Below are 21,513 nucleotides of genomic sequence, written 5' to 3'. Positions count from 1 at the left end.
TCTGTTGTGTTGGTAAAAAAGTTGAAATTTATTGTGTGTAAGTTTATTCTTATCTTAAAATGGAAGACATTGGGAGTTTAGAAGTCAGGTATGTCGCCGCTACAAATACGCCTATCTAGTTTTTACTTCAGTTCAATATATGCACCGTTAATGTTCAGTTTTTTATCACAGTTGTCTATAGCAGTTAAGCTAGTAGTTAGCTAAGTTAGTTAGCCAATAGTTAAGTTAGCTCCAGTTCGTGCCTCTCAATTATCTAGCAGAGAAACGGATGGTTACCTCTGTGACCTGTATGAGTGCTAATACAAGAGAGGTACAAATTGCGGCTAGATGACATTCATATTTGCCTGTTTTACTCCTTACAGGTGGACACGAGGTTTTACAAACAAGAGCATCGAGTTTGTCGACAATAAAACAGTATGTTACACATGTGGGAGTCACATCTGTTTCCTGAACCTGGAGACACAATTGCAAAGTGTGCTTCCAAGTCCTGGCAGAGGCATTGGTGCATTGACAGCCAATGGAAACAATGGAATTTTTGCTTTCTCTGAGCAACAGCTTTCTCCATCTATATTTGTGTACACTTTCCCTGAATTTCAGTTGAAGAGTGAACTAAAAGGTAAGGTGATATTTTCTCCCACTTGAGATCACTAGCTCAATCTATGCAATTGCTGTAATATTCAAATTGCTAGGTGATGTTCTTATCTGATTTTACTGTAATTCTCTTCCAAGATGTCTTGTAATATGCATCTTTCCTTCATTTATTTTCTCTCTCACAAATCCTGAATAGTTACCATTGATTCTTTTTCTAGGGACAGCACAACTGGACTACACATCTCTGACATTAAGTGACGGTGGCCCTTATTTGGGCTGTTGTTCCTCTCTTCCAGACCACACCATAACAGTGTGGTAAGCCACTGAAAGCAGTACACTACCTTACATTGTGTGCTACATATTTTCCAGTTATGTTTATTTAGGCTGAGCAGCTTTGTGGCTGTAATCATGACTGTGTGATGCAGGAACTGGGAAAACGCTGAGCCAATTTGTACACAAGCTGGGCATGAGGTCATTTCTTTGGTGTTCAACCCTCTGAACCGGCTCCAGCTTTGTGCTTTGGGTACTACATCCCTCACTGTTTGGAATATTGAGAAGAGTGCCAGCTTTCATGTCCTGAAACCAAGGTAAAATAGACTTGACTGTACAAGCAAGTAGTTCAAATCTAAATTGATATGTGGACCTGACGTGTCTCTGTGCATTGCTTGTGATTTAACTGCTAAATGAAACTATATTACCTGCATTTATCCTTTTATGTTCAATAAGAATGAAGTGCATTGTGAACTGAAAAACACATGCAGAACCTAGATAATGCAGTGTCAAACAATATTTCGTATATGTATGTCATATTTGTTGTGTTGCAGTGTGATTGAGCTTCCAGCAACTGATGGTTCCTTTGTTGAGAGATTGATGCTCACCTCTCATACTGTGAGCGACAAACTGCTCTATTTTGGTCCAGAGATGCCTCCATCAGCCATCTCAGGGCTCAAGGGAGACAAGGCAGACAGCATTGTGGTATTGTCCCACTGTCACACTATTACAGGCAAAATAAATACGCTGTCACCAATTAATATGTTTGTTTTGGTAATACAGCTGTGATTTCTATCTATGAATCTATTTGTTGGGAAAACAATTTAGTTATCAAGCACACAAACACAGCCAAAATGTAAACTGTTACCCAACTCCACATGTGTTTACACAGACTAAACTCTGCACCAAAGCCAGACTAACTCCTACTGCCATCTGCTGGACGGCCACATCGGAGCTTTACGTGGGCTGTGCAGAAGGCTTTCTGCTGCTCGTTGACTCAGAGAGCCTCTCTGTCTCAGTCCTCTTCAACCCCACAAGTAAACAAACACTCACACTGGGACACTGCAATGTAGTAGAAATGTAAAAAAAATCCCTGGGAGTAGTTTTACTGTTCCATATAAGTATTGACAAATTTTATTTGGCAATAGAAAAGACATTTGACATCTAATTTGTGTTTCACTTTTGTTCAGCTGCTGATGCCATCCCAGAACTCAGACACAGCAACTTTCAATGTTTAACCCTTAACAAGAATGGTTTGATCACTGTAGGAAAGGTACAAGCCCATGCACCTATTAACATCTGCTTGGCTCATTGAGTATGACACCTTAATAGAAGGAAAAATACATCAAATGATCTATTAGTCCAATTTAAAAGCACTTTAAAATGCTTATGTTTTACAGGAGAGTGTGGTGCACTGTCTGCAAATCAAAGGGACTCAGATGGACATCACACAAACATGGCAATTAGAAGGACCTGTCGTGACAATGATGCACTCCCCTAACTATGAAACATTACTTTTATCGTCTAAAACAGTAAGTTCGTAAATCTACTATTGTGTGGCCTAATGTACATGAAAACACATGATATGCCATGAAATAATAACATGTTCCCTGAGAGAAAAAATATATTGAAAAGAAAATTTGAGAACATAACAGGCAGTTCTTGTTCTTCAGGGGCAAATCTATATGTTGAATTCAACTCAGTCAGACAAGATTGAGAAGATCCTGGACATTTTCAGTGGCAACTTTGTGGCAGCAGCTTTGTCGCACACTGACAAGAACATTTGTGTGGTAAAACATTTGTGTTGCTCAACAATTACAGTGTCTCCTGATGGCATGTGTAATTTAGGTCAATGGCTATTAAGTGAGTGGAGATGTTTGTTTTTGAAGGAGATGTTTGTGTTTTTGCTGGTTGCAGTCAGTGAGGGATTCTGGAGAACTGCAGCTGTGGTCCGCGGATGGCATTTGCCTCGGTTCCCTATCTCTTCAAGCTGAGGTCAGATTCACAACATATGAATGTTCAGAATCAGTAGAGCCACATTAATACACTTGTTCTGACTGTATGCATGTGAAAAGACTTTTTAAATTAAAGTTTAAATTAATCAAATAATCAAATTCTTAATCAGAAAAGAAATAAACATAAAACTTGTAATCTGTGTCTGTGTAGGTGACAAGTCTGGTCTGCTGTCCAATTGCACAATACGCAGCTGTTGGAACAGCTTCAGGAAATGTCCTCTTCATTGACCTGAACAGGGAGCAGCAGCCTCGCCTGGTGCATCAGGTTCATCTCTACCACACTCCTGTGGATCACCTAGTGCAAGTATCCTCCATCCCTGTGATGCCACAGGGTTTCGGTTTAACACAGTACCTGTGACAAAGTATCTCATCATAGTAAAGGCATGAGTTATTTCTACCCATAAAACCCAGAGGGAACCACTGCTCTTCCACTTCTGGTCAGGAAATCAAATTAATATGTCACATTAAATGGTTACAGACTTTCTTATTGTGTGCATATACTGTGTGTGTGTGTGTGTGTGTGTGTGTGTGTGTGTGTGTGTGTGTGTGTGTGTGTGTGTGTGTGTGTGAGTGTGTGTATTTGTGCTTTTACAGTTGTGATCAAGAGGGGCACTATCTTCTCACCGGTGCTTCAGATTCACATATCTATGTACTAGATGCAAAGCCGTCAAAGAGGTTTTCAGTCATAGGATACACCGGTAGATACTCTTTTTAACATTTGACGTTACTCCTCTCCTGTACATATCAAAACACTGTTCATATCAATAGAAAGGTCATTTTAGCTTCGAATTGATATATAGAAAATTATTGTCCTATTACTGTAACACTTTAATTTGAAAAGAACAATGAATTTGGTAATGTTATATTTAAATAATGAAAGAAAGAGCAAGATCAAGCTCACTTGGTTTTCTTTTCTAGTTGTTCCTGGACCCATTTTGTCGCTTTCCACTCAGTGCATCAGAGACTGTGAGCAGGTGAAAGTCCTTGCACTGTGCACTGGACAGGAGGACAAAAATCCTGATGGTAGCCTGCTCACAGTGCTCTCTCTGCCTGTGAGGGACCTTGCAGGTACAGCACTGATGGATTCATTCATTACTTATTCTCTAGATTCTTTTTTAGTTAAGATCATTTTGCAAATTGGTCAAAGACACAGGATTAGGGTCTCATGTGTGACATGTTATTCACAAGATCGTGCAGTGATACTGACCTAAAGCAATTCAACAAGTTCTGACAGAGGCCAGGGAGGTCCACTGCAGACATGGGGGGAGTGATGTTGGAACATTGAACAAAAGATACAAATGTATTTTGCAACTGTTAATGAATCACATCCTGTCGGTGAAGAGAGGTTGGTGATTGATGGTTTTAAAAGAAAGTCAAGGATTGTGCTCGTTGGTAGAAATGAACAGAGTAAAATGGCCTGTAGCTTCCTTTACTTCACCATTAAAAAATCTGCAAGCAGTAAATAATGGAGTTGCAGTTTACTGGACTAAAAAGAGAAAAACATTTGTGAGCGGCTTACAAAAGCACACCCTTTGTTTACACAGCCTGGAAAACTATGTTGAACAAGATAGACCATGAGACAGACAGGTCTCTAGAGGAAAGTGCAAACATTAAGTATAGTTACGCAGATGAGGGTTAAGTGAGAATTATAAAGCATGACTGTAGTGTGTTTTAATGTGCTATCTGCATGATCTACACAATCACCAATGACAATGACTTTGGTAATAATCAGTCAAGGATAAATTTTAGGATTTGGTTAAAACACAATTTGATAATGTATTGTATAACAATGGTTATAGAGTCGTTCTATAAGCTGATTCAAATTGCTTATTATTTACTTATTTACTTTACTTTTTAATACATTTCTGATGTTCCTCTTCCCTCTTTCCTGCAGGTCCAGACTGTGTAGACCGACATGGTTGTCTGTCCACTCACATCCTCAAAGTGTCCAGATATGAAGTGCCTCATCCACTTAAATCCTGTGTTCTGGGAGTCAGTGAGATCTTTGCTTACTGCAACAAGAAGAAAACTCTTCAGAGATTTCAGCTTCCCCAGGTTTACTGCCACCTAATCTGTCAGATGCTCATGATCCTCTTCATCCATCTGAAATATCATTGTAACTCTTTGTGTTTTAAATGATGACAAACTTTTATAGAAACAGTGGTCTCAGGTAGGTGTTTTTAATCTGTGTATTGACACTAAACCTTTATGCTCATTGATTTTTCTGCCCAGGACACAGACGGTCTCTCCAGTCATCAGGTGGTCCAGCTGAAACCAGAGCAGGAAGTAAAGGGTCATCCTCTGGGCCCTGCCTCTCTTGTTCTGTCTCCTCACCAATTATGGCTGGCTTCTGTGGGCCGAGATGGCCTACTGCGCATCCGACAAACTGCTTCTGTGGTAGGTTTTATTTAGTTTCATTTCTTGTAAACGTTTGAATCATGTTTTCGTTGTCTGTGGGGCGTATTACGATGCTGTTGCTGCACCTACAGGAGCAATACGTTGAGCTGCAATGTCATTCATGCCGTCTTGGTGGAGTTCGGAGTGTGTCCTTCTCCGCAGACAGCCAGACACTCCTCACTGCTGGCTTTAAAGATGGCTCTCTTGTGTGCACTAATCTCAGGTAAAACAGCAAGCAGTCTGCCATGCTTACATAATGAACCGCTGTGAACAGTAGAGGGAACTGTTGCTTGCAGTAGTGATGTCACTCTCATGCAGTTTGACATAGTGTACATTAAACAGTATTTTTCCTCTCTTGGCCTCGACCATGAGGGACAATATTAAATAAATACAACCGAAGTGGTGGGTCGAGGGGGATCATGGCCATAATCTGCAGGAAAACAAAGATCCAATAAACTTCACAGCACAATCTCACCACTGAATCAGATCCCACTGACATTCCACATCTGCCTCCTCTGCTTGCTCCTGCACGCTTTTCTTTTGAAGTTTAAAAACCTTTTCTTCTTTTTTCTTAGGCCTTTCTACTTTTCCAATATCTTAAATCACTGTTGTTTTAATGTTCCAGGAATTGTATTTTCTTTTCACATCTATTGTTGGTTCACTATGTGTCTGATCCATTGGCTGCTTAAGTGTTGTTCTTATTGTCAACAAATCCCATGAAAAGACCAAAACCAACAATAAAGTGATAATATAATAAATAAAGTACAAATATTGCCTGTGTAACCAAAGCCTTATATAGCTTTTTTCCTCTGTGGCCATAGAGATCAATTTTGTCCAAAAGATTTTAAAAACACATCAATGAGTCACACCATTGATTATGATCAACATATACACAGTCCTGCTGCCATAAATACTCACAAGCGCGCCAAATTCATAGCTGATGACAGTCCTTAACAAATGCACAATTTACTCCTGTTTGAGTAACATCTATTAAAAAATACAACTCCCAGCTGTTTTATGAAATAACTTTTAACTTTTTTAGAATGAAACTATATTTGTGACCAGTTTTTTGTAGAAGAAGATGAGCTTTGTTCTGAGTGCCACAGACGGGACGGGGGGGGGGTTTAGGTCTGTTTTATATACAAAATAGATACAATATACAAAATGATACATTATATAATGTAAAAATTATTTCATAAGGCAGAAGGAAACAAACAACTATACAATTCACTTTATTTATTTCCATTTAAAGATGCATGACTTGTTTTTTAGATCATATACATTTCTATATTTATTTGGATTTATGGATCAACTGGCCATCATCAGACATCCATAACAAATATCTTCATATACCTGCTCTCTCTTATTGTGTATATCCTATGTGTTTTCCATGGCTCCATACAGAATTAAAGGAGTGGACGCTGGTAAGGTGAATGAAGCTGCTCTGTATAGCCAGTCTGTGGATCATTTCTTGAAGAACATATTCAATACAGAGAATCCCGTTCTCAATGACTTTCCTGAGTGGTGCCAAGGGTCTCCTGCTGGCACTGGAAAACCAGAGGAAAGTGTAAAGGTAAATCATATTTTGTTCTGTTTTAGCAGTAAATTAACATAACATAACATAACAGTCAGTGTACTAACTGTGTTGGTTTTTGGTGATTTTGAAACACTGTAAACTGCAATTGCAGAAAATACACTCAGCTTATGAGGTACACCTAGCTTAAACTAATGCAGTCTAAAACAATATAACAGCCCTGCATTAAATTCTAACTTCATGAAGGCTATAATGTTCAGTTCAATATCCCAGTTATACTGGATGGTGTTTCAAAAATGTAGTAGTCCCTTATTGTTATAAATGTGGTGAAAAAGCAGCAGGTTATGTTGGTGATAAAAGTGTGAGGCATCCCAGTGAATTTGAAGAATATGACAAATGTGAATTGTTTGTTTGAAACAGTTTGTATCTGAGCTCTTTCAGCAATACAAGAACTATTTTGTGTTCTTAATTAAGGCACTGTGGTATAAATTTGTTATGAATATTGCACAATTTAATAGATATTCAATTATGTTATTTATTGCTTATGCAAGGGCCTCGTACATTCCTTAAGGAGATGAACATTTTAGCAATGTGTCAAAGCAAATGCTTTTTTATCTATGTGTTGTTAACCCTCTGTAGGTCAGTGGTGGAGCAGAGGCCGTGGATGTGACAGAGCAGGATGAGAGTTATAACAGCCTGCAGTCTGCTCCACCTTCACACCCCACCTGGCTGGAGAGCAGGCGAGAGGCGGTCAGTGACTAACATGCTGTAGTATTTTTGCGGTGGTGGCATAAGATGTGGATAATGTTAACTATGTTTAGATACTTCTCTCGTGTCTCTACGACGTTGCAGGTGGAGAATTACGAAAGTGCCCACTGCACCTGTGTGTGATATCTGGCTGTGTTGCTTTTGGCACATGGTTTCTCTAAGCAACAGCTTGATTTATCGTCACTTATTATATAGTGAGAAAATCAACCAGTCAGCAAGTGGTAAAGTGCTATAAAGCAGATAAGCATTTGTAAATAAAATGTTCAGTACTTTGTCATCTGACAAAGCTTCTTGATAACAACAAATTGATAGTGAAGGCGGGGCACTTTCCTGCCTGCTTTTATGCCACAACATGCTATCTAATCTGACTCATTTCTGTTTGAATCGAGCTTCGTTATGTTGAGTGATGAAGTGTTGGATAGCATATCATTTTTTTCCCCCTGTGTTGTACAATTTAATTTACATGCCATTTGTCATTTAGGTTTACTTACTGTAGGAAGGTGCTGTGATTCTTGTGAAGTAGACATAACTGATTCAATACTTTGTTGGAGTTGAAATATATCACTTGTTTTCAATCTTATATATTTATATATATATATACACATATATCTATATAAATGTAAAACAGGTTATAAAACAAGAGAATGAGCAATATTCTGAGACGAAGAAAAACCTGAGGAAAACCATCAAAGAGTTACGTGATACTGTAAGTGACTGTCACCACATCTTTTTTTTTTTTTTATTTCAATCCTTACTTAAGAATATAAGTTCTTGAACAGGAAAAAAGCATCATGACAAACGTAAAACTTGCTGACAAAACAACGTACCATAGTGCATGGAAGCACAAATACTGAAATAGTATAAGATTTATCCCTGTAATTACACACAGCAGCACACTACCCAGGGCAACACACACACACAGACACAAACATACACACACACACACACACACACACACACACACACACACACACACACACACACATAAACAAAAAACTAAAGGAGAACTGTTTGTGGGATTCTGGTAATAAATACATGCATAAATACTCACGTATAAAAAGCACATGTATAAACAAGCTATGATGCCATAATGTAAAATAATGTCTACACTGAATTGAAAGTGGTCCAATTGTATCTCAAAGCATCATCAGTCTGTCTCAAGAACATTTAACAACTTACCCCTTTAATTTCCAGCACATAAAAAATACAGTGTGCTTGAAGTTAAAGTTCATTGTGAAAAATACATATTAGGTTGAACAGTCTAGCTAATGCACTTTTATTAAAGGTAGGTGCACAATTAGAAAACAAGTCACAGAGACGTGTTAAAATGTTATATGACGATTGAACCTTGTTTCCTGTTCTGTCAGATTCAGGAGATGATGCGAGAAAATGAGAACCTCCCAGACATCGAGCGTCTGGAACAACAGGAATTCAACCTGGATGTTGAGGAGCAGAAGAGACTGGAGGCCACGGTGGAGCAGGAAGTTACTCTGGTAATGCACACACACACACACACACACACACAAATGCAATGAATCTTTAATTTTGCTTTGAGGTCACGATGGTAGTGATTCTTAATACGTTTGCATTGTAGGTGAGAAATGAAATTGAATGGGAGATTTTATCAAAATGTTACCTCCGTGATGTCCTAAAGAGGGAATGCTGGGATTCTATGAAGGTCAAAGGCAAGGCCATTAAGGTAAGATGGTTCAGTAACAACATTTCTTTATTATCAGTATGTTATGACCTGTATTAAGAGTTGTAAATCACTCCTGGCTGTCTACCACAGGCCTTTCACTCTGACCATGAGGTGAAGAACTACCCTCTGAAAGAGAGAACAGAGAAAGAGGAGGAGGACCTTCGCAGGGTTCAGAATATGAGGAAGTTTGAAAAGGCTGCTTGCACCGTAAGCAAAACTGATCCACAGGCCTGAACAGTCTGTGGTTTAGATTCTTGTTAACACTGCAAAGTGAGGCACATGTGATTAGTTAGAATGAGTCAGATGATATGTTGACTGTTTTTAATGTGAAACAGCATGCAAAGTCACAGCAAACAATATGTCAAATGTTCTCCATTTTCGAAAAGCTGTGACAATGCGACCTCTTCAGCATGTTGATTTTTGCTCTCTGGAAATACATTTTATGGCAAAACCATTCAAGTCAAAACAGGTTTACTGCTGGAAAATAATTTGATGCTTTGAATCACAGCCCTACGTGTGACCTTTCACTGTTGTAACTTTTTAAAATACTTGAACACGTGCCAGTCCACCAGTGTTGAAACTTTTTTAGATTTATGGCTGTGCGGCCAAAAGAGAGTTGTTACGATAGTTCTCTTGTCTGCAATATTCTTGGGATGAAGTTCATAATCTTATGGCCACAGATTAAATCCTCAACGTTTATTTCAGCCCTCTCATTCAAAGTATTTTCCCCCCACATTTCAACTACAGCAGAGCAGCGTAAAGAAAAGTTCTAACACAACCAGCGCGAAGGAGGATGAGCAGGGTGAGGAAGGCCACGAGGCAGAGAGTGCTGCTTTAACAGGAAGTTTCTCCGCTCAGTTAGGATATTCAAATCCTTTCCTCCACAATCAGTTCAGCCTGCAAACCACAGAACAGAGGATCAACCAGATAATTCTGCTACAGGTGGGAACCTGTTCAAAAACTGTTGGATCTCAGCAAAAGAGTGACGATGCCTGAAACACACACTTGAATATTGCAAATTGCAAAACATGAATAAACTAAAGAAAATGAAATAAAAATAAGGGATTTATAAGAACTGACTGACAGTCATACATGGTTGTTGTCGTCATGATCATAAATTATATTTTTTCTTTCCCAAATTTCACTCAACTCCGAATGCAGGATGTGATTTATCGCATCAAGACAGCTTTCAACGTTGACTTTGAGGCCGCACACAGGCAGAAGGTGCAGGAGCTCAACCGTGTGAGAGACAGGAACAGACACATCCGGGAGATCATGCTGGAGCTGGACATGAACGAGAAGCTGCGGGAGCTCAGCCTGACCGACGGCGAACAGCCGGAGAGGCTGCTCACTGTGGACGACTCTGAGGTTACTGACCTCCTCATGAAACATCTAAACAGTTGACAAGGTTCACATAAAGTGCAACAAACAAAGCCTACACTTTGAACCACTTTGTGGTTTGTTTGTTTTCTCTACTGAAATGTGAAATAGTATGTGATTATCATCATGTGAGATGCTTTTTCACAGTTTACCAGAGAGATATGCGCCTTTGTCCCACTCTAGATAAAAGCAGAAAAGTACCTCACCCCAGAACAGAAGGAGGAGGAGGAGAGGAAGAAGATGGAAGAGCAAAGACGTTTGGCTGCCAAGGTATGCGGCTATAATAAATATGTTTTTGTTTTTCAGCTCTTGTTTGTCACTATTTACAAATTCTTCAAATAAGTTCATATACAAAAACTTCATCTATGATCATCATTGACAATAGTAAGAGCACATTTAACAGTCCTTTACCATAAAGAAATGAAATATATTAATGTCTTATGTCTATTTTATATACAATATATGCAGCAAGTCCGAAATAATAGTTCAGTTCTGTTGTATTAATGAGTTACAGTTTTTGTCTTCCTCTTGCAGGGTAACAATGTCAGAGAAACGGCTCTTGATGACATGATGGATGGAGTGCTTGAAGTGAAAAAAGAGGACATCTTGAAAATGGTCAGTCAAAATATTCACATTTTTGTTAAAGCATTGATACAGTAATAGATTGATCACAGACATATTATTTCACACAAAAGAATAAGAATGACACACTTGGAATATCAGATGGCACCGTCTCCTGTGTCAGTTTAAATGTTAAAACCAGGCTGATGTAAACTGCTGTTGGAAAGTGGTCAAGTTTATTTTTATTAAATTAATGGGCTTGAATATGCAACTATTTTGATAATTGATTTATAGTTTTAGTCATTTTTCAAGAAAGGATGTCAATCATTCTCTAGTTTCAGCTTCACAAATGTAAAGATCTGATGATTTTCTTAGAAATATATGACAGTGAACTGAATAAAAACTCTGAAAAACTCTGGGTTTTGGACTGTTGGTGGATTTGAATACCTCTCCATGGCCTGTGGGAAAATATAATACATTTATAGAATAAACAGTTGTTAGTTGCAGCCCTAATGTAAATGTAGTTTTTCTATTGTCATTATTATGCAAAGAGTTTACACATTCTTGATTTTTTGAATATCTGGGAGAGAAAGACAGAAAAAAAGAGCAGAAGAAAACCTGTCCCTACCTCCTGCAGTCATTTCTTATGATGAACACACTGAATCTACATACTTACACCGGAAAGCTTTTTTAGCTTGAATTCTTTTCTAAGCAGTGTCAGTTGAATTAGACAAATCAGCATGAAGGGAACATAGTTTCTATTGACTTGACTCCACAGGAAATACCTCTGCCTGAGTTTGTTTTGACCAAACCTGACATCCACTGGAGTGAGGAGGAGAAGAAAGTCTATAAAGAGTATGAAAAGAAAACCAAAGACCTGAGTGAGGAGAAGGAGAAATACAAAAAGGTATTACAGTCACGCTTCTGTTTTACTATGATCAGAAATATGATTAACTTCTGATCAGTGATCAATATAAATCACCTGTGAACTCTGTGATTGCAGTCACTGGAAACTGAAATGAAAAAACTGCAGGCGTCCACCAAGGATGCAACCGAAAGGTTTGATGAAACTGTGACAAAGCTGTTTGAGAAGAAAGTGAAATGTGAAATGGCCATATATCAGGTGAGCCGACACACACACACACACACACACACACACACACAGAGCACATGTATGTGACACATGGACAGACATAACACTGACACATGAAGTCAATCTGCATCCTGTTGCTTCCATTTTTACTCACACAAGATGAAGGGCCCTCTCTGCTCATTGTGGTTCCCTCGCTGACATAATTATGAGATATGATATCTTGTGTGTGCGACACCTTAAAAGAAATCCTGTTTAATGTTGTTTTTTATGTATTTTACAGGAAGAGCTCAAGATTACTTATCTTGTCTATTCTGTCCTCGTTGAAGAGGAGATGAGAAATCGAGACCTGGAGCTCAAGCTCAAACTTGAAAAAACGTTGGCATACAAGGTCAGAAAACTTGCACACAGTAACGCTGAAGGAATTTATGACCGCCAGCTTCAGATTATTTGTGATACACCTGAGTGAAAGGCAGCGGTGTTCTTCCAAATTCTAGTATAACGTCTTCCCATCGCTCAGGCGTGTTTTGCAAGAGCTATCTTGCATGGCACGCTCATCTGTTTAGGCTTCAATACTTCCAGTCACTATTTCCCGTACATGCTGCTCTCGTCTTATTGGCATGTATTCCTCTGACAGGATGAAATTGGGGAGGAGGTGAAGAGATGTGAAGAAGACGTTCAATTGTTTCACGAGACCTATGAAAGCATTACAGCTGAGGACAAAGTAAGCCAGAAATACAGAAATCATTTTGACCGTAAGTGAGTGTAGGTGCACATACATAATATAATATCTATCCATGTCTAACAAGGGTCTTGACAAAGAATTCAGGAAGGAGTTCTTTGATGTACCAAGCCATGTGGTTGATCACCTATATAAGTTATTCAAGCGCAGACCCAGGTTTGTAATACTCACCAGGTAATTACAAACATGATACGTAGAAAGTTGCATGATTTGATCTCCAGTTGTAGATTATTTAACAGTTACTGCACACACTATTTTATGCCTCAGGGTTCAAAAGATGAGGACCCAGACTGACAACAGCTTGTTTAAAGAGCAGCGTCTGTGCAGTTCTCTGGCTCCAGATGCGCTCGGAAAAATGCTGAAAGCCATGGAGGAGCTGGACGCTCCGGAGAATATACCAGAAGGCTTGAACCCATCGATCTGGGAGAGGTTCTGTCTTGTCCGCAGAACAAAAGTAGAGAGTGAGCATAAGGTAAAATGAAAATATGGACAGGTTAAAGATTGGAAATACAGACAAACATTGTTAGTCCACTGAAATACATACATGTTAGTCTGTTTACAAACTTCAATCTTTCTAATTGCACTAATCAAAAAGGCCTTTCCACTTTATAGATGTAGCTTCTCCATCATTGCATGTTTTTCAAATGCTGTCACTTTTTTACAAACACCACCACCGCAATTCTCAGTCCAGCCCATCTATTAAACAGATTTAGGAACCTTTACCAAAGGATTGTATGTCATGCGTGTTGTTGTCCACTCACAGTTTGACATGTCCTTTGCAGGTAAAAGTAAAAGCTTTGACTCTTGCTGAGATGCAGGCGTTCCTGCAGAAGAGGAGAGATGAGGATAAGGCTGCTCAACAGGAAATTCAAAATCTCTCTGATGAACTTGAAAGGTATAACTGTAGTGCTGTCACTCATTCTTATTATAAGTAACTGTGATTGAATACATGGAACATTTTTATGGTTTTCATTCTGAGAGAATGGCACTTAAGCCACAAGTCTCTGTAACCTGTAATAATTGTAAAAGGTAATAAAAAGATAATATAATTTATTGTATTACTCTATGGAAGAATGATCCACTAGTGGGTTTTGTTGTCCTGCTCCCTTCTAGTCTGCATAAGGAGAAGAACCGTTTCCTGACGAACATCATGGTCCAGGTCTTACTCAAACAGGGCCAAGTGGAGGTGTCTACCACAGACCTGACTGCTGACTACACTGACTCTGTACTTCACCACAGGAGTGTGGTGGAGGACCTCAACAGAGCCATCAGGGTCAGCCTATACCACCAGACACTCTTATTGCAAAGCATAGATTCTTATGATGGATCTACAAAAATACAAGGGGTCATAATTGCATATACACTTGGTGGTCAAATACATCGGTCATGAAAATGTCTTGTCTTATCTACATGATCAGACGCTTGGAGAGCAGAAGATAGCCTCCATGGTGGAGTGCAAAGACTTCCGTAAGAACATCATCCAGCTGCAGTGGGAGCACAAGATGATGGGGATGCAGATAGAGGACCTCAACAACAGGGCGAGGGACATCCAGATGTTACGACTGTCTGAGGAGCAACAGGATGTGAGTGTAATCGGGATATGAAAACATCCTAACACTGTTTTTTTTCTCAGGGACCTTTTATTCGCAGTCAAATAAAGGCTCGGCCTCAATAAGGAAATGAGCACTAAATAACTTTTTCTGAGCAATTAGAAAAAAAGGTTTTACCCTGTACATAATTCTGACATGGTAAGTATATGTCAAACGTTTCCAAAAAGTTCAGCATCTGCTTGAAATGGCAATGAACTCTCTGCATTTGGGGTGAAACTTGAGCCCTGTTAGCATTTCTGGCCAAACCTCAGTCAGTGATATCAAGGCAGGTATTTTGGTTTTGGCAGCATCAGATGTTTTGCGAGCAGAAAATTGTTACCATCCCCGAGTACAGATGGATGATCTTTTATTATCGCAGACACACACCCTATTCACGTAGGCTCTCCACCCTATTTTTTTTTTCTTTTTTTGCATCTTTTGAAACTGTTACCCAATAGGTAGAGACAGGTTAAAAACTATAGTTTCTTTACTGTGCTTTCTTTACTCCTGTTTTAACATCTTAGCCATGTAAGCCAGCTGTGCAATTATTCAAATTCTAGGAAAACATTTGCTTCATTTGGCAGCAAATGTCAATCTAAGTCATGAACAGGCAGTTTAATTAAATACAGACCACTAAACTCGACTTTGCTCCTGGTTGCAATCCATTAACCCCTTAATGCACATTATAAAGCACAAGAAATTTCATGAGTTAGTGATGTAAAATAATAACAGGGAGGTGGTGGTTGAGCAATGAAAAAATACACAAAGATCAAATGAGTCATCCATCATCTTATTCTCAACAAGTCGATGAGCATGGCAAACACAAAACATGTTTCCAGGCCTGAATGCCAGTTTCCTCTGGCAAACGGTTCAGGTAGCTCTGCTGAGGCGTGGCATGCAGCTTCCTGTCATTGTTTAAGCCCCCGAAACTCTGAGGGAAAAACTTTGAATATAAACAAATCCATCCTGACTGAGCATTTATTGCCACGACTGTTGTGAATTCTTTCATCAAGAGCTAGAAGAAACGATTGATTGATAACTCTGTTGAGACACTTTATGTTGTTTAACCCTTTTGTTTTGTTTTTTCTCCAAGTTCTCACTTCATTCAAGTCAGTGATTCCCTTTTTCTCTTTAGTATCTCAACAAGACAGATCGAGACAGTCGTGTGTCCAAGCAAGTTTCCGTTCTGGAAAAAACTATAGCTTTCCAGGAGAAGGTAAACAGAACGATGTACCTCATCAATCAGCTCTGTCTCTACCTATACATGACTGTTTAAGCTAATATGAATGTTATGCTGTATTTTCAGACTCATCTACAGAGCGTGCAGCATCGCATAAAAAAGATAAAACAGCTTAACAGGCAGGGAGCGATGAAAGCTGACAAGACCGCAATCGTAGATGAGCAGCTACCTCATATGCAGGTGGCTGTGGCAGAGAGGAGACACATCTATGAAGCAATAGGTAATAAAACATTTTAGAGTCATTTCAGCAATGAAACAATGTAAAGGGAGATTTTAGAGCCTGTTCAGACTGATGATGTGGCTTGTTTGGTGTTTAGCTTCAGAGGAAGATCAGGCAGCTAAAACAGAGGAGCGCTACCAGGAAATCGTTCAGAGGAAGAACTTGGAGGACTTTGCCAGAGCACAGGCAGAGAATCTGGCCTTCCTCTGGGCAGAACTCGAGCGCCTGAGGATGAAAAACTTTCCTTCACTTGATCAGCTCAAACACAGCTGAGCAAAGCCTTTTCTTTAACTCATAACACAATTTTATTTACACATGAAATGTACAACTTAAGCTGTTGACATAAAATGGCATAGCAGCAACAAATAAAGGATATTTGAAATGTGATTGTTCCTCTGTAGTATGTTTGTATATGATACAAATGATGCGTGTGTTTTAAAGCACATTTATTAGGCAGTGAAGTCGTCCTCTGTGCGGTCAAAGTGAAGAATGCCATCATCCAGACCAAAGAGGTCAATAAGCCCCGACAGGCTAGCCTTTCCTCCGTCTATGGGGACATCTGACTGGAGCTCATAGAGTGCATCCTGAGCACAACTCCGCCACTTGTCAATCAAGCTTTGGAGCTGTGTTAAATCATTCTAGGGAGAGAGACAGGGCATGTATCATATAAAATGACCACTTTCAGTCTAGTTAAGCAAAATAAATCCCATTATGTTCGTGTTAAGAGCAACCCAGACAATTTAAAAGGTAGATGATACCTTGCTTCTGTACATTTGAACCATCTTGAGTCTGCGCAGAGTCTCCATCTTGTCTTTCATCTCCTTCCTCAGTTGGTCTCGCTGTTGTACAAAGTCTTTTGAAGGAGAATGCGATGGTTCGGGAATGGGTCCAGAAAACCGTTCACTCCCTGATTTTGCTTCATTTCTGTTTACATCAACTTTGGGCATGATCAGTGGAGGGTTATTAACTGTCTCCCGGGAATCTGCTGAAACTTGTTGGCCATCCTCCTCCTCCTCCTCCTCCTCCTCATCAACACAAAGGCGTTTGGCCACAGAGAAGGGCGAGGTGAAGGAGCGCCTTGATCTCTTGAGCCGCTCCTTCAGAGAGGAACTCAGCTTCTGATGATGCTGCGGAGATGACAGGGAAAAAATGGCAGGGCACACAGTGTCTACACAGGTCATAATAGTAGATGTTAGATTATGTCTCATCAGTTTAACACAAAATGTACTAATTTCGACGTCACATTAAAGCCTGCATGTACAGTTACCTGACTAGTACGATGTAACAAAGTACACTTCAACCTACCTTTTCCTCTTTATATTCACAGGGACTTGACTCCACTGAATTACAAGGTGGAGAATACACTGACTTTAATTTGTTTGCTTTAGGAGTGATCTCCATCGGCGAAACTTACTTTGACTCATGTGCCACTAACGTTAACGTTGTTATTGCTGTGGATACAGTGACGTTAGGGCTACAAAGTTAGCCTAACGAGTATTAGCTAGTCACATAGAGTTAGGTTCACCTCAACAAACACGAAAAACGCCGTTGAAAAACCAAAACTAACACGAACACCTATTAAAACTTATAGTTGAACGCGTTCGCAATAACTAGTGAGCGACCAACAGATTTTCCACAAAACGCTGACTAAAATATAAAACTGTCAACGCGAAGAGAGATTTTTCTGTCTTTCCTTGTTTATGCGGCTCAAGAAAACCTCCAAAGTCAGTGATTGGACAGAATTTGATGACGTGTTGCCGAAGAGGCTCTTGGGAACTGTGGTTGTTTCCACTAGACTCATAACCTAAAACGCAAATCACATCCACGAGGCTCCATCATCTCTGTCCTCTTGGATTTTATATATATGCACAAAATGACTTTAGTGGCACTTGTGATGGGAAGAAAATTGTTCTGAACTTTTTACAACAATTCAAACAGACACCACAGATTATAATACTAGTAGTAATAATAATAATAATAATAATAATAATAAAGTAAATAGAAATAAGAAATGCTTAAAAAAAATGCTCTTTTTAGAGAAGAGAGGATGGGATTGTTCTAGCGGGATTAAAAGAAGACAATGTGCTCAAAGGAAGTAAAAAAGCAAAACGGAGTAGTGTTACTTGGTTGCCCTTGTTACCAGGGTCCAGTCATATTGTGATTCAGCTCTTGTCATCAGTTGATTCATCTCTATTAAAGGATTTATTTAAAACTCCTACAGACTGATGTATTCATCCTTTGTCCATGATTGTTTTGAGGCATTTGCTGATATCCTCCATTTTTTAAATTGTGTTTTGCTTTAGCTGGGGGGAGAAAGGTGTGAATTAAAGGCGATCCTGCCTAGACTTGAACCTCAGTACTTGGCAGTCTGATATTACACACCCCAGGGAATGGGGATTTTCAACATTTTATATGGATGAATCTTGCAGGGCTGAGGGTTGAAGATAATTAGTATGTGTGAGTCAGGGGGCCGTTTTTTCTGTGCTTTTTACTTTTGAATAGTTGACATGAAATACTGTGCTTGCTCCTCAGCAATATACATGAAGTTACTTAGCAACAGTGTGAGTTTAAAGAATCTGGAGGCTATGTGAGAGACTGAGTGAGGATGCCAGCTCTTTCACCAAATGCAGGTGTGTACGCTGGGCACTCATAAATACGGCCTCGTCATGTTTGTACATCCTATTAATTCTTCTCAAGACGCACATATGGGCCAGTAGTAAGATATTATTGTTCCCTTTACATCTAATATGGTTCACTCCTGACGTTTAGGAATTTATTGTGAGGAAGGATGGTCTTAAACTTTTTCTCTGGAGTCCCTTTTCTAGTGAAGGAGATGTGTTTGTCCTGTGTGCCGAAGTGCAGTGGTGTCACTTGATTTTGTTTGGCTGTATTCTGTGTTAGTGGGTTATTTGGATTTCCAGTTGATATGCTGTGTTATCTCTGCGTTGGAAATTTCCTTTTTATGTGGTGCCAGGGGCTCGTCTGCAAACACTTCATTATCTTCCAACTTTGACACACAGCCCGTCTACAAGGCACGGCCACAAAATGTCCTTATGAAGTAGAAAATTAGAATAATTGAGTGCTTGAAATAACAGTTTGAACTATGGCCTACTGATTGTTGTGCTAGTTGGATGATTGTGGTTATTGCACATCATTTCTGAGAGATGTGTTTTCTTTCACGGTGAAAGAGTGAAGTAATTATAAAATACTGTATGTTGACTACATGAATCAAAACACATTCCTTTCAGAGATAAAAGTGGAAAATACACTTAACCACTACGCCGCATAGTACAAGTGCTTCTCTCAGTCCACTCTTATTTGTGTTATTTTCTTTATGCAATCAGTACATCATTCATGTTCTTGTTAGTAGGGCTGCAATTATTATTTTCATTATCTATTAATCTACTCTTTCTTTTCTGGATTAAGAGATTAATAAAAAAAAATGGAAAATGCTCATCACAATTCCCTTACGCCTGAGGTGATGATATCATATTGCTTGATGAAGAAAAGCAGCAAATCCTCACAATTAAGAAGCTGGAATTGGGGAACAAATGATGTGAAGTGTACACATACAAGGAGCCTGACTCTGGTTTTAAGTTGATCTCAATGTTACACACAGTTCCAAGAACAATTTACAAGAAGATAGAAACAGACATACAGCTGAAAAACAAGGACAACAAAGCTGAGCAAAGATAGGTAAACATAAACAGAACTATAATTAACATACAAGTAGGTGAGCTAGACCAAAACTGAAGTTCAAAAAACAAGTTTGAAGTAAACTGTTGTGTTTCCCTGTATCACTTTCTCTCAGCCAAGTATGCAGGTAAATAAATACAGATAATAAAATCCAATAAAGGTCTCCAGCTGCCTCTCATTTATCCGACCACACACAAAGAGTTCCCTCCTGGGATTTATTCTCTGCTGTTCTTTCTGAGGAGAGATTTAACCAGAGAGGTTTACCAGCATGACTTAGAACAAAGTGTGACGTCCATGAAAAGATGAGCCTCAGCTTTGTCTCTTTAAAATACCTGTTCAAAGTCGAGCCAGGCTGTTGAGTTTTCCTACGTATTATCTTTTATAGTTAACAATAAAAACATGCTGCTTGACTGGAGAGAAATTATGTCTGCAGGAGATTTCACCACACGCTGTGATAAAGCTCCCTTCATAACCCACAGTTATGAGGACATGTTTTCTGGTATACCTGAGGATAACTGGTGGTTTCTGTACAACACCTGACTGTCACTTTCACAGGGAATCATTAACGTGTTACATTATCTTGATAAACCTGGAATGATTAAGTTCTTTGCCATGTAGTGCACTTGAACTCGCTGTAAACCAAATTTGGGCACATTTGAAGCTGCTGCCCCTTTTGTTCCAGACAAGTAATCTGGGAGGCTGTTATCCTCAACACAAACATGAGTGTGTTGTATCCAAAAAGGCTGCACAAGCCAAGCAGCTCCTTTTTGTGTTTTCACCATCCTGGAATCTGTTGTTATAAACCAGCCCCTTTCCGTTAGATATGGCATTATTCAAGCTCGCACATAGATGTGAGCGCAGCAGCTCCTCCTCCGTTACACTGTCCTTGGGGCCATTTGTTTTCCATCATTTGAGCAGCAGATTGGAGTCATGCTCGCTGTGAGTCATGCAGGGTGGGTGGATGTCTACACAGGGTGTGGTGGGTGAGGGATCCTACTGGCGCTTGCGGGCTGCCAGTGGAGGAATAAAGCTTCCAATTTGGCTCAAAATTGCAGCAATGCAAATGAATGGATGGGGACGTTTGATTATGATCATACGGTTAAAAACAGCCCTTGCATTCTCACATGGGGGGAAACAGTCTGATGCTGCATCTTCTTCACATTATCAGCAGTGTCACATAAAAAGTTCCTAATCTAGACAGAAAAACAGAGACTGATCCCTCAACAGCTGCACAAACATGCGGAGCAGCCTTTTGTCCAATGACCTGGAAGTCAGTTCAAATCACTTTGACAAGTATATTGACTTGACTTGCATGCTACTTTTTTTTTGCCTAAGAAAGTGTTTGTGTATGTGGTAAAATGCTGTTTGGTTATATAATAACCCAGTGTCTGAAACCATATAGACTGAAATGTTCTATTTTGACTTCCAATGTGTGCTCCAGATGTGTTCCAGCTGCAACAGCATGGATTTGCTGCGCACACAATAGATCAGCAGACTCTGAGATGGTTGCACTCCAACCCCCCCCCCCAAAAAAAAAGAAGAAAAAAAAATCCCACCTCCCAAAGCTCTCCTTTCCACCTCCCCTCAAAACTTTGCCAGTTTCACAAAGTGGTGACTAAAGCAGCAGCAGCAGCAGCAGCAGGAGGAGTTCAGCTTCTTTAGTTTACTTTCTTCTCGACTATCTGTCTCTGCAGAGGTGAGAATGACAACTTAATTGGTTC

General features: G+C 39.5%; 2 protein-coding genes across 2 annotated transcripts; one reads left to right on the top strand and one right to left on the bottom strand.

The window, feature by feature from the left end:
- The first annotated feature begins 59 nt into the window (after positions 1-59).
- cfap43 (cilia and flagella associated protein 43) lies at positions 60-16,453 on the top strand. The gene is made up of 38 exons (XM_070916112.1): positions 60-88; positions 363-616; positions 810-906; positions 1,017-1,178; positions 1,416-1,566; positions 1,754-1,898; positions 2,052-2,134; positions 2,262-2,393; positions 2,535-2,651; positions 2,779-2,856; positions 3,028-3,176; positions 3,471-3,574; positions 3,795-3,944; positions 4,771-4,931; positions 5,109-5,273; positions 5,366-5,496; positions 6,678-6,846; positions 7,447-7,557; positions 8,204-8,281; positions 8,943-9,068; positions 9,170-9,274; positions 9,365-9,481; positions 10,022-10,216; positions 10,436-10,642; positions 10,838-10,924; positions 11,189-11,269; positions 11,994-12,122; positions 12,219-12,338; positions 12,589-12,696; positions 12,943-13,029; positions 13,115-13,203; positions 13,315-13,519; positions 13,830-13,942; positions 14,161-14,320; positions 14,466-14,630; positions 15,772-15,852; positions 15,943-16,096; positions 16,194-16,453. The coding sequence occupies exons 1-38, from the start codon at positions 60-62 to the stop codon at positions 16,367-16,369; spliced, it is 4,971 nt and encodes a 1,656-aa protein (XP_070772213.1). The 3' UTR covers positions 16,370-16,453.
- On the bottom strand, positions 16,415-17,610 carry sfr1 (SWI5-dependent homologous recombination repair protein 1). The gene is made up of 3 exons (XM_070916113.1): positions 17,402-17,610; positions 16,855-17,223; positions 16,415-16,734 (listed from the first exon to the last, which is right to left on the bottom strand). Exons 1-3 carry the CDS (start codon positions 17,495-17,497, stop codon positions 16,546-16,548), a joined length of 654 nt encoding a protein of 217 aa, XP_070772214.1. The 5' UTR covers positions 17,498-17,610; the 3' UTR covers positions 16,415-16,545.
- Positions 17,611-21,513: the final 3,903 nt, after the last annotated feature.

Source organism: Enoplosus armatus, chromosome 12 (genome assembly GCF_043641665.1).
Source record: "Enoplosus armatus isolate fEnoArm2 chromosome 12, fEnoArm2.hap1, whole genome shotgun sequence".
NCBI lineage: Eukaryota > Metazoa > Chordata > Actinopteri > Centrarchiformes > Enoplosidae > Enoplosus > Enoplosus armatus.
Note: the sequence above shows the minus strand (reverse complement) of the source record. Positions and strands in the feature narration are given on the sequence as shown.

Coding starts and splice junctions, on each gene's coding strand:
- cfap43 (XM_070916112.1), top strand. CDS start 60: ATGGAAGACATTGGGAGTTTAGAAGTCAG. Junction 4,932..5,108: donor AGAGATTTCAGCTTCCCCAG/GTTTACTGCCAC, acceptor TTTTCTGCCCAG/GACACAGACGGTCTCTCCAG. Junction 12,697..12,942: donor AAAAAACGTTGGCATACAAG/GTCAGAAAACTT, acceptor TTCCTCTGACAG/GATGAAATTGGGGAGGAGGT.
- sfr1 (XM_070916113.1), bottom strand. CDS start 17,497: ATGGAGATCACTCCTAAAGCAAACAAATTAAAGTCAGTGTATTCTCCA. Junction 17,224..17,401: donor GTGAATATAAAGAGGAAAAG/GTAGGTTGAAGT, acceptor TCATCTCCGCAG/CATCATCAGAAGCTGAGTTC. Junction 16,735..16,854: donor TTCAAATGTACAGAAGCAAG/GTATCATCTACC, acceptor CTCTCTCCCTAG/AATGATTTAACACAGCTCCA.